This window comes from Mus caroli, unplaced genomic scaffold, assembly GCF_978045245.1.
Source record: "Mus caroli unplaced genomic scaffold, Mus_caroli_1 scaffold_9, whole genome shotgun sequence".
NCBI lineage: Eukaryota > Metazoa > Chordata > Mammalia > Rodentia > Muridae > Mus > Mus caroli.
Window position 1 is genome coordinate 85270606 of NW_028227264.1, and position 13550 is coordinate 85284155.

Genomic DNA, 13550 nt, shown 5'->3' on the forward strand with positions numbered 1-13550 from the left:
TTTGTCTGACTGACATTTATCTAATTCTACATCTTAAAAACCTACCCTCACTCCTGTCATGCTTCCTACAAGCTGTCACTGCGAAGAGAAAATTAACACGTAATGTGCTTTCCCTTCTTGGTAAAGCCTGAGGATGGCTTTGACCTTGAAATTAAAGTGCCTGCTCTGCCCTGTATTTCAGACCTAGGACATGGTTTTCCAGACCAGGTCTATTCATCCTCAGTGTCCAGTTGTCTTTACAGAGCTAGGATTACGGTGGGCTTTATGCCTTCTCTTGCCTCAGACAGGACCTTTGACTCCTGTTCCTCTACTTATATTGTACATACAGTAGCATGCAGCAAAACAGTATGCAGTCAATGACAAGGGTCCCATGGATTATAGTGGGGTTGGAAAAATCTGATGAGCAAGTTACAGTATAGATACCCTAACATTCTAGCACAAAGCACTGCTCATGGTTTTGTGCCTGATACATACACTATAGTAACATATGGTATTACTTGGGGGTAAAACCACATGGCAATGCTATACCTCAGCCTCCCACACCAATGCCGAGGCCACACTGGATGACGGTCTCAGCCATCTGGTTTTGTGTAAATACACTGCTGTTGCAAAGCATTGCATTGCCTAGTGACATGAAAAGAACCTGTCTCACTATAAGCAACATGATCATAACACTGCTTTAGCATGACTCAGACATAGGCACTGTGTTTGTGGGGCTCCTATGTAAAATTGCAACTGGCTTCAGACACCTAGACTGACTAGACACCTGGGGCTTCATAGACCTCAAGCAATATTAATGTGAAGCCAGACTTTGGAGGTCCTAAACAATATTGTGTATAAACAGGCCACTGCAGATTACTAAGCAGTCTCTCATTCCTTCTACAATGCCTCCAGATTGCTGCCTCTACATATGGTCTTGTTCTGTGTTTTGTCTTTTGATTTAAAACAGGGTCCTATTGTCCAGGCTGACCTTGAACTTGCTGCAATCATCCTGTCTTAGTCTCCTAAGTTTTAAGATTACCAGCTTGTGTCACAATGCCTAACATGGTTTCTGGGCGGGAAAAAGTGTTGTCTGAGGTCTGTGGCCTAAGACCCTTCAAGTGTATATACATATGAAAGAAAAACTAAGGAACAACAAAAATAACACAGGTGCCATTCCACCCACTGACTGGTGGCAACCAAATCTACTACATTAGCTGCCTTTCACACTGTTCACCGCTGAAGGTTGTTCTGAAAGCTGTTCCTCCCACTTCTCAGAGGCGTGCTTAGACAGTGGCTAGGCCACTTCTCAGAGGTGTGCTTAGACAGTGGCTAGGCCACTTCTCAGAGGTGTGCTTAGACAGTGGCTAGGCCACTTCTCAGAGGTGTGCTTAGACAGTGGCTAGGCCACTTCTCAGAGGTGTGCTTAGACAGTGGCTAGGCCACTTCTCAGAGGTGTGCTTAGACAGTGGCTAGGCCACTTCTCAGAGGTGTGCTTAGACAGTGGCTAGGCCACTTCTCAGAGGTGTGCTTAGACAGTGGCTAGGCCACTTCTCAGAGGTGTGCTTAGACAGTGGCTAGGCCACTTCTCAGAGGTGTGCTTAGACAGTGGCTAGGCCACTTCTCAGAGGTGTGCTTAGACAGTGGCTAGGCCACTTCTCAGAGGTGTGCTTAGACAGTGGCTAGGCCACTTCTCAGAGGTGTGCTTAGACAGTGGCTAGGGCACTGGCAGGGTTGCCTAGTGGCTGAGTGCCTTGTAGGCATCCATCATGTTTCTTCTGCATGAGTCCTTATCCAAACTTAGCTATTCGAAAAAGGATACCAATCATTGCACAGGGATTCAATGTCAGGGCCTCGTTGTACCTTTGACTAAATGTCCAAAGACAGTTACATCTGAGATACTAAAGTGTAAGATTTTAACACCAATAGGGGAAGACAATTTAATCCATAGAGACACTGGCTATGTGTATAAAGAAAGATCATTCTTCGTGTGCTTCCAGGAGATAAGTTGACGGGACAATTAAAGTTCATGGAACTGATGGACTAAAAAGCTGCTGGCAGGTCTGTTTCTCAGAAAACTGGTGAGAGCACTTCTTGCACATTTCTTACACATCTGTACCCAGGTCACCAGCTTAAAATGCTTGGTATAGACCTAGACTATGACATCCTGCTGCCTCTAATGGCACTCTGAACCTCAGCACATGTGACAAGAAGTATGAGCGACTCACCAACCATAATCTCTAGCCTAGAGAAGGAATTATTCCTGTCTAACTTCCAAAGTTTTACTTCCTGGGTTATCATGTATCCAGTTTATCTTAGATCTGTACTAACATGAAACAAAGGTTGGCAAGTATAAAATACAGTGTTATTAAGAGGCACCAAATAGGCCATGTAATTTGGCTAAAGTTACAAACTATCACCCCACAATAAATCCCAGCTAAGAACTGAGCTGGATCCAGAGCACACATTTACCATATCCTGGCTGACACTGTGACAACTGACCCAACAGCAATAGTGAGCATGACCTGTAACAAAGCAGAAAGTGGGACTGGCAAAATGACTGCTCTTCCAGGACAGCCAGGGCTATATAGAGAAACCCTGTCTCAACAAAACAAAATAATAATAATTTAAAATGTGCCACTTAAACCCAAGAGGTTAAAAAGTAGAAGCTATATCCTTATAACAAGGATTTTCTGCCCTTCCTTTTGTCTTGTGGTTTGGGGTATTTAGCTTAATTATTTTGAGGAGCATCTCTGTGCAGAGCAATAAAAGAATTCACCTTGTCCGTGCTCCTGAGTTAAGGGAGAAATCACTTGTAACACTAATGGTGATACCTTAGTCTTAGCAGCCACCCCCAGCACTGGCCTTCAAGCTGCTAGTTTCCAAGGAGACAGTAAAGCCCCACCTTAAGAGGGTGGGAGGAGAGGCTACAAACCCAGGTGCAGTCTGAGCACCATTGCACAGAAACAATCAGGATATGATCTCAAAGCCAAAACTAAGAAATGCTTTCTTTTAACCTTCAAGCCCTTCTTCCACAAAAGATCATGACAAATTCCATATTTTCATTAAAAATGACTTTAATTCTTCCTAGAGGAATACAGGTTTGAATGAAATACATTCATTCTATAAATACATTAGCAGCAAACCTTCCCAGCAGAGTCCTCTGCTCAAGCCTTTAAAGGAGCAGGAAGGCGTGTTCCATCAATCCTGTCAAGTTCAGGGTGTCTGCTTCTGGAGGAAAGCTGGGTATGCCTGCTCACAGGGAGTGACTAATAAGCCTTGTCCATCTTCCAAATCCTTTGGTATCCTCTAAGCTGGTGAGGACCTTCAGCAACAAGGAAGACAACTGGGAAGGCCTAACTGAAACCCACAATGCATTTGGAACTGCTTGTTGCTTTCAGCTAGCAACATTTTAATGGTTTCATAAAGCAAACCTACATTTAAACAAAAACAAAAAAACAAACCACCACCATTCCCCTCCTTCCTCCTGTGGGCAGAAGAACCAATGTTGTCAGGCGAGCCCATGTGCACTTGCTGACCAGAGACTACCCAGCATGCACTATCTGAACACTGTTAATGTTCTAGGTCCTCTCTGAAAGACTGAAGGCTTTCCTGAAGAGACATGGCTAGACCACAAAGATGTGCACATACACATAACCACGTGGCTAACCTTGGCTTCTGTCAAAGGTGGGCTGCTTCTGGACCTTTTCCTCCATCAGCCACTGTCCTCTGACCCACACCTGCTTCTTTACCTGCCCTCTCAACCCCTGCTGAGACTGAGGGGCAGGAGCCAGAAGGTAGGCAGGTGTTCCTTTTTAACTAACTACAGTCCTCCTAACACTTGCACAGCGGTTACAATTCTCTCTGAAATGCATACATCAGTGCTTCATGTGTAGTTAGCAGTGGGATGGCTCAAGTCACGTTGGCTGGGGGGAAAGTGGAACAATGAGAGAAATCTGATTTGTGTGGACAAAGGGGCACTTTGACTCAAGCATAAATACATCTCCCAAATTACATGTAAATAAAGAACAGATAGTAAAAGTTGGCCCTCTCATTGCCACCCATTACTGAAAAGTAGGACAGATGCATGCCTCATCTGCCAGTCCATCTTAAAGAATCCACTGGACATTCCTCTGTAAGTGCTTTAGCTATCCCCACTTCGTCCACTTCTAACAGTGGGTTGGTTTTGTTTTACCAATGTGTGTTCCGTCCAAAGCAGTTGCTCTCTCCTCCTATTTATGTGCGGAGAGAGACTCATCTGTTGAGTAAATAGCACTGCTCATCCTGCAGTCCTCTGTCCTCATGGAGTCTGGGAGATCTTCCTCCTCTGACTCATCCTCCTCTTCCTCCTCCTGTGCAGAGGAACTGGAGGTGGGCTCTTTGCAGGTCTTCAGGTGGCGAGTGAGATGGTACTTGGTTAAATAAGCCTTTGTGCATTTTTCGCAGACATAATCTCGTTTTCCTTCGTGAGAATTGAGATGCTTCTTCAAGTGGTTTGTTCTCAAGAACAGTTTATCACACTTCGGACACTTGATCTGGCGCTCTCTAGAGAAACACAAGAGTGACATCTGCTTGGTGTGTAAACAATCAAGCCACATAAGTTCCGTAATCTCAGGCCTTTATAGGAACTTTAAGAACCAGGCTGCTTTTCCCTTCTAGAGTACTATGCAAACAGGACCATCCAGTGTAGGTTTCTTTCACTGAAAATGAAGCCTGTGATATTCACTCAAGGCGCCCAAGTACCTGTAGTTTGCTCCATTCCATTAATATGAAGTATTTACAGAGAGTCTTCATAGATATCTAGTGGCTTTCAGTTTTATATTTTCATAATCAAGAATATCTACATCTCTGTGTGTGTGTGTGTATACATATACGTTACATACATACATACATAGAGGTTTATATTGATAGATGGATAGGCAGACAGACAGACAGACAGTTGGGGGATATACACAGGAGAAATATACACTTGGATCAAAAGTGCTTCCACCTTCAAGGTCAAAAAAGATGAAAGCTCTGCTGTTTGATGCACACTAAGCAAGCACAGAACTCCAACTCTTGTTCTAAACAAATCATAAAACCCTGTGTTCACCTCTGAGGGATCAACTTGAAACTAACCAGTAGGCCAAGCTGCAGAGTATAAAGACATATGCCCTGATAAAAAGAGAACTATATGGAAACATGACTGACCACACATTACATAAGAAGCCATTATGTTATAGAGTGGTCAGAGCCTGGGGATGTAACTCAGTGGTAGAGCACATACCTTGCCTGGCCTGTGGAAGATCCTGGTTTCAATTCACAGCACATACCTTCACCCCCTACCTTCCAAAAAAAGAAGTATTAACCCTATGTTTAAACCTTTGCAGAGGACAGATGTCAGAATTAAAGAACAGAGGCTAATAGAAGCTCACCCAGAACAAAACTTCCCCCAATACTACCTTGACTGTGTGGTATTCAGAAAGAAATAACATCCCCATCTGCCAGAGACATTTTGAAAATTAGTATGTCCCACAGTGTGTATACAGTCTCATGGGGACCTTTTTAAAAACAGCAAGTCTTGCAGGGGCTCAGGGGTCAAGAGTGTGGATTGCCTTTGCAGGACCTGATTTCAGTTCCCAGTACCCACCTTGAAAGTCCCACAACTGCCTGTCAGCTTGAGGACATCTGAGGCCCTCCCTCTTCTGACCTCTACAGCCTTACTCATGTGTGCACAAATACAATGAGTTTAAAATAAGTCTTAATGGCCAAGGCACAAGATGTTTCTAAGCTTTGCACTTCTCAGTAATAAAGGTCATTATTTCTTAAAAAAAAAAAAAAACAAACAAACAAATAAATAAATAAATAAATAAAAATAAAAATAAAAAAAATAAAATAAGTATTAAAGAATAATGAGGGCAAATTTAGCTGTGGAGGTACACTCCTATAACCACACTTCAAGACAGTGGGGGAAGGAACGGAAAATGCTAGGCTGGGGCTCTAGTCCTAGGCCAGTTACATTAGAATTCCCAAGGTGAGCCAGGCATGATGGCACACACCTTTAATCCCAGCACTTGGGAGGCAGAGGCAGGCAGATTTCTGAGTTCGAGGCCAGCCTGGTCTACAAGGTGAGTTCCAGGATAGCCAGGGCTATACAGACCCTGTCTCAAAAAAAAAAAAAAAAATCCCTAAGGTGGGAGGGACCCTGTCATCAGTTGTTAACATCCCCATGTTTATAACGGGCAGTGTTAGCACTGAGTCTCTCCCTACCATCTCCCAAAGCCCTAACTTCCTATTTTGAAGCCCTAACCTCCAGGGTGAGGTGGAGCTTTTTAGAACTGGGTTTAGATATAGCAGAGAATATGGAGCCTAGAAATGTGTCTTAAAATAAGAGGAAGAAACTGAAGTTCCTGTTCTCACTTACATCCCTCTCACCACCTATCCTCCAACCAGGGGCTGGGGCATAGCAAACAGTGCTCTTTCCTCACAGCTCTGGAGTCAAGGGCAGGGAACTGGCTCATTCTGCCAAGTGCCCAACTTGCAGTGCACTCGTGGCCACTTCCTCCCGCTGGGATGCTGCTGCTGCTGCACCGAGGACAGCATGTACATGACCCTAGAGATCTTCTCACCTCTCATACTGTACAACTTCTAGTTGATACTCAGAATTTCACACGATCAATGAAACTAATGAAGACTGTTGTAAAAGATCCTCTATAGGGCCAGCAAGGTTTAGCAAGTAAGACATTTGCCTGAGGCCTGATAACTTGAGGTAAATCCCCAAGGCACACATGGAGGATGGGGGCATCCATAAGTTGTCTTCTGACCTCCATGAGTACCATGGCATGTATGCATCACACAAACAAGCACATTACAAATAAATGCTTAAAACATTTTTTGGGATGATACAGCAAATATAGTAGTGCCTATCTGTGACCCCAGCTAATCAGGAATTTGAGATCAAACTAGGCTAAGCAAAATTCTCTAAGCAAAAAAGTAGGAGAAAAAAAAAAGTCCTTTTGAGAACTACACTAGATCCTGAGTCCTCTTGAAACCAAAGAGGTTCTTTAGAATATAAAGTTTACAGTGAACGTCACGTCCGTCAACCCTTGCTCAAAGCTGAGGAAAAGACTATCACTGCTTCTGCCTACTACCACTATGACTAATAGCAGGTCAGACCATTGTTTTACACCCAAATTTAGTAAAACATTCCTAGGCAATCTCCTGCCTAACGTTCTGCCCCCCAACCCTTTGTTCCCCTTGAATTATCCTCTGTCCTTCTAAAACAGAAGAGGTATGTCACCAAATAATGATACCCCTTTCCTTAAAGTCCATAAATGCCCACACAACTACATACATATAACTAATATTACTAAACACCTAAAAAAATGCTTGTTTCTCTATTAACCACAATTTACACACACACACACACACACACACACACACACACACACACACACACACGGCCTTAGCACAGGACTGCCCAGCAGGCAGTGGGTAGGGGAGTCAAATCTATTCCCAGCACAGCATTATTCTGAGGATGAGATGTAATTCCCTTGGTAGAGTTTCAACAGGGATACAGCTCAGCAGAGTGCCTGCCTAGCACTGAGAGCCTGTGTTGGGTCTCCACACTGCACAACAAGTACATGCCTGTGATCACAGCACTTAAGATTCCCTTATTAGGTCATCTCTAACTATGCCGTGAGTTCAAGGCCAGCCAGGAATACATGAGATTGTATCTCAAAAAATGAGACTGCTTATGCTGTAGAGTCTGCCTCTCACCACTTTCTCCAAAGTAGTATTTTCTAACACAGAGAAACACGTTCGATATTCTCTGCTTTTTTATGTTTCTGCCTATGGTATTTTCACACCCTTGCTGCCGCCTAGAATATCATCCTAACTCCTCATCCTTTCTATTTTCTTAATTCTAACTGATCTTAAGACTAAGCTAAAACTACTAGGGAGTGCGGCTGATCACCAAGGCTGGCTTATGCGCCCCTCTTCAGTAATGGGGACCCGACCCCTGGTCTTAGGCCAGATAATTGCTATATTATTTAGCTGTATTGCCAACCCTTTGTTTTTAAGATTTTGTTTTGTTTGGTTTGGGTTTGTTTTGTTTTGTTTTTCAAGCCAGGGTTTCTCTATGTAGTATAGCCTTGGCTGTCCTAGAAACTGGCTCTGTAGACTGAGTTGGGCTTGAACCTACAGATATCTCTGCCTCCAAGTGATGGGATTAAAGGCTTGCACCACCATCATCCAGCTTTAAGATTTATTTCATGTGTATGAATGTTGTGCCTGCATGTATGTCTGTGCACCACTTGCCAGCCCAGTGCCTAAAAGAGGCATGCTGGAACCCCTGGAACTGGAGTTATAGTCTGTTGTGAGCCTCTATGTGGGTGCTTGGAATCAAATACATGTTTTCTGAGAGTAGTGCTCCTAACCACTGAGCCACCTCTCCAGCACCCTCTATTTCTATTTTGACTATCCTCTAACTCACAGTCTATCTGATTCAGTCTCCTGAGTGGATGAGATCACAGGAGTATAGTGCTAGATCAGGCTCAAGCACTGCTTTTGTATGGTCTTCAGCATGGTGATGACTGACTTATTTATTTCACTTTCCCAAGTTGTAGCTCTCTAAAGATAAGGGCAATGTCTTTATCTCTGTCCCCAGCACAACAATGAGCATCAAGCATCAAAGAGGTGGCTTAAAAAACTTACTGTTTTAAAAACATGGATAAAATGAATACAAAGAACGTATGAAAATAAGAACAGAAACACAGAAGTGAAATCCTCCACAGTATGGCCTAAGGACTGGCACAGGACACACAGGAAAGGCTATATGGTAAGCAGGTGAGCTTTCTGGAGATGGCCCAGCATTGTGCACGGCTGGGATGGGTGTACTCTGAGAGGCATGGACCTTAGATACTTCGTCATAGGACTGCTTCCCACAGCTGATATGCCTTTCCTGCCACTACTACATAGCCTAATAATTCCTGGGCATCAGGCCACCTGTTGGCAAATTTCCTACAGATCAATATAAAGATGTACTTTCATATAATAATGTTATTTAGCTGAATTAATAACTTTACAGAACGCCTGATTTGATTCAAATAATTTTAGGAAGAAAGTTTAAGGAGATGGTTTACCAAAAAATAAAATAAAATAAGAATTAAGACTAGAACATGCCTCTGCCTCATAGACTAGTAAGTAAAGGCTGTAGAATAAGGAGCACAATGAGCTTTCATAAATTGCACTAAGAAGAGAAGTAGGCTTGGGACAAATTATGATCAAGAAAAAACATTCATTCTAGGTCAAGTCAAAGATAAGGCCATACGTATACAATAAAATAAAAAGCAAGGTCACATGAAACTGCTGCTTTGAACTTAGGAGCTTATAGAATGAAACACCGCTTTGAACTTACTATCAACATCCTTCTGTAACTCCTTTTTATGCAACATCTTATGTGTGAGGTAATTTTATAAAGAACTTTTGTCTAAGAAGCTATAAAAAGGCTGAGAAAAAATAAGATGTGGCTGTTGGGGCTCTGCCCCACCCATCAAACCTGTTTATGTGGATATATGCATATATGTCTGTCTGTAGGTATGTACATATGTTCATATATACATATGTACTCTATACATCTGTGTGTGTGTATAGAGTACATATGTATATGCATGCGCACTTGTAAAATTGATGAAACTGATGGTCAGGTACACCCAAGAGTCAGTGAGTGTGTAGGTGTGTATATATGACTTTCTCTTTATCCTTTTTCTTTCTCTCTGGCTCAGGAAGTTAATGAGCTCCAACTGGCCAGTGAGAAGCCCCTGAGTTAAAGAGCCCAAGTAATTAAGTTTCTTTTTCTAACCCCCTGCTGCTATTAGCAGGAGTCAACTGCCAGAAACCATCAGCTCTGGCCCCCATAACAATAATAGAAATGTAATAGCCGGAGGACTGTGCCCCACCTCAGAACCTGGGTGTCAGGGCGGGACTCTGACAAAGGACTGCTTGGTTTCTCTGGACCCTAACCTATAAGGGAGAAGCAGATGCACACCCAGCACCTCAGGCTCAGGCGTGCACACACAGTGGATCACCCCCGACAAGCAGCATCCTCACTACAGGATACTCACTGCGTGTGGATGAGCACGTGCTGCTTGAGGTCCTGTCTCCGCATGAACAGCTTGTCACAGTAATCACACTTGAGATTCTTCTCACCCGTGTGGATGACCATGTGAGACTCCAGGTGAGCCTTCTGCGTGAAAGACTTGTCACACAAAGTACACCTATAATTTTTCTGACCTGCAAATGATTCCAGGACATCATACTGAGAATAAAATAACTACAGATTCTCTGACAAGCAGGTAAATTTGGAGAAACAGCCCAAAAAGAATCAAGCAGAACTGACTCAGGCCTGGTACTCCACTCACCTACAGTGTCTATCTACAAACAGTCTAAGCCATTCCATTTATAACCTAAACGAAAGCTAGCAAGGCCAGTAAGTCTGACCTCCTAAGACCTCTTATCTAAAAATGCGTATGTTTGCAGCTGGCACACATACAAACTTTGAGGGAAAAAAATGATGCTACCAGTCCCTACCTAGTTAAAAGAACTTGGGATTAGCAATGTAACCATGTGAAGTACTTGTCTGGCCTACTTAAATCCCAGGATTCAATTCCAGCACCTATGAGCCAAGTATGGTGATCAGCCTCAGAAAGCATGGTGCTAACCTGGGATAATGACTCACTTCAAAAAGGAGAGATAACTCAACAAATTATAGAGCCTATCTACAGGCCTACAGGCCTTTCCATTGAATAATTTGTATTTTTGTTTCTTAAAAAAAAAAAAAAAACCCACAGTATAATCTCACAAAGCAAAACTGAATTCAAATCCTTCCAAGTATATTTTAGAAAATTCTAGGACAAGGGCTAGCAAATTGGGAGTGGGGGGGCAGAAAGGAGGAAGAAAGGGAAGAAGAGAGGGAAGAAGGAAAGGAGGGAGGGAAGGAGAGAGGGAGGGAGGAAGGAAGGGAGGGAGGGAGGGAGGGAGGGAGGGAGGGAGCAAGGGAGGGAGGGAGAGAGGGAGAGAGGGAGGGAGGGAGGGATGGAGGGATGGAGGGAGGGAGGGAGGGAGGAAAGAAGGAAGGAAGGAAGGAAGGAAGGAAGGAAGGAAGGAAGGAAGGAAGGAAGGAAGGAAGGAAGGAAGGAAAACTACAGTGGGTGTTTAGCTTCTTCAGGACACCTGTTCTCTCCTCCAACTGCCCAGTCTTAAAACAACAGGCTGAAAAGGAAACTTCCTGTTAGTGATCTGTAGAACAAATGATTCGATCAGGAAAGTTAAGACGGCATTGGTTATTCTGAGATTTGGGGGAAGAGGGAAGAGCTGAGAGGCTGGAGAGATGGCTAATGGTTAAAAGTACTTACTGGCTATCTGGCTACTGTTTCAGAGGACCTGGGTTTAATTCTCAGCACCCTACGGCAGCTCACAACCATCTATAACTCAGATTCCAGGGATGGATGCCCGCCCTCTTCTGTTCTCCACAAGCACTGCTTGCAAGTGGTACACATACAGGCAAAATGTTCATACACATAAAATACAAGTAAGTAATTTGTTTAGAGATGGTTTACATGGAGTTTAGAAACTGGAAGCTCAAATATAAAAACCGGGCTCCTTCAAACTGCACAAAAGGACTCCTTAGAAAAATACCTTGGTAACCTGAAGTATCACCCTTAGGAGCCTCAGGTTTCCACCTCACAAGGCTTACAGTCCAATGACATCCCATAGCTATCTGCATACATTCGATGACATATTTCAACTCTACCTTCAGTAATTTCTTTCTGCCAAGTCTTTATGGCTGCAAATTCTACCTACTATGAGAACTCCATGCCAATGGTTCAATACAGCTTACCTGTATGTATTTTGAGGTGTGTCCGTAAGTTGCTTGGATCACTAAAAGCCTTGCTACAAAAATCACACTTGTGGGGCTTCATACCCATGTGACCCATAAAGTGAACGTGGAGTTTGGAAGGCGAGATAAAAGCCTGGGGGCACATTGAACACTTCCACTTCCTTTCCTTGCTGTGGCTTGGCCCATGGCTGCTGCTGTGGCCCTGGCTAGGGAGATGATTGTGGATATGGCTGGTCAGATGAGCTTTGAACTCTGAATAGGAACTGCACTCCTTGCCACAGTTACAGAGGTGCACATCTGGGTGTTCAGGAACACCTTTAAAAAAATAAATCAGTATTTCCTGTTACTTTAATTTCAAAATTATTCTTGACATTAATAACTGACGATTACAATTTCCTTCTACCAAAATGTCTGACTCACTCACTCCCTGTCAATTAAGAAGCCTTGTTCAGTGCCATACTCCTATCATTTAAAAACAGTGCACACAGGAAGCACTGGGTAAACACAGAATTGACACCATCTATTTTCCTGGAGAAACCATTTACTTTTTGTAGTGCACACAAACTCTTAAGTAGACCTATAAATGTGACACAGTAGAAAGAAAAGCACATTAAATCCAACGGAAGGGGCTTTGCTAACTCTCAAGAAGTTCAAAGAACAGTTTCAGGGATTTACAAGTCCTGATTCAAAGTCCTACAACAAACGCTTGTTTATCTGAAACAGCAACATCCACCTAGTGGAGAAGTCTGACTTCTGTCACCACCCGCAGAGCCAGCAGCTTGCTTTCATACAGCCGCCACTGTAAGATCCAATTCTCCTCCCAGTCACTGATGAACTGCGCTAGAGTCTTGAGAACAAGCCTCACAGACTTACCTATCTGCTGAGCGTAATTGCGGCTGTAATAGAAAAGCAGCTCACTTTCAGGAGGGATGTCTTGTGAGGTACAGAAATAGATTTTCCCATCATGGGGATAGGCCACCAAATTCTGTTCTTCACGGTTCCTACATAACCACATTCAATAGATCAAGTATAAGAGAAAGGGTCTCATTATGTTGCGCAGGCTGGTTGCAAACTTCTGGCCTCAATTAACTTTCCTGCTTCAACCTTCTAAATAGCTAGGGCTACAAGTACCTTCCACAATTGGCTTAGGATACTTTTTCCTCAGTGCTGTGGTTCAAACTAAAGCTTTACACATTCTAGCCCAGAAATTCTATCAATAAGCTCCATCTGCTGCCCCTCGAGTACAGTAATTCTGAGATATATACACATCATACCATACCCTCTGTAAGCAGAATCCAGTGAAAGCTGAGACAGAACTATTTTCTCTATTGTTTCTATAACTCTACCCTCCCTATTAGATTGTGAAGAAACATAATTCTTGCTGTAGTATGTAGGTAGTAGGTAGTCATTCCTTTAGTCAGAAACAACAGTCTGCTAGGAGATGCAATATGAGCAAGTAGCAAGGCACGGGCAACACACACCTGTAATCCCAGCCCCCGAGAGGCAGAGGCAGGATTCATTACAGGAGCACCGCTCCAAATACCAGGCAGACTGACGTACATGAGATCCTATCTCAAAACAAACCAAAGCTAAATGAAAACGAAGCATGCCTGCTTATTTTAAGACTGGGTCCTAATTGGTGCTGACTAACCTAGGGCTTGCTATGTAGCCCAGCCCAGAACGTGCAGAGGTT

The 13550-nt window shown here is 43.4% G+C and overlaps 1 protein-coding gene across 3 annotated transcripts in view; it reads right to left on the reverse strand.

Moving 5' to 3' along the window:
* Positions 1-13550, reverse strand: part of Prdm4 (PR/SET domain 4) — a 38260-nt gene that overhangs the window by 9699 nt on the left and 15011 nt on the right. Inside the window, exons 9-12 of one of the 3 annotated variants that reach the window (XM_085843071.1) lie at positions 12731-12858; positions 11858-12172; positions 10083-10251; positions 2829-4524 (exon numbers count right to left, since the gene is read on the reverse strand). In XM_085843071.1, the coding sequence (XP_085699197.1) occupies positions 4212-4524; positions 10083-10251; positions 11858-12172; positions 12731-12858 (925 nt within the window). In that variant the 3' untranslated portion in view covers positions 2829-4211. Of the gene's footprint in view, positions 1-2828; positions 4525-10082; positions 10252-11857; positions 12173-12730; positions 12859-13550 lie in introns of those variants that run through there. The other 2 variants (XM_029482831.2, XM_085843072.1) reach the window with 2 other exon arrangements.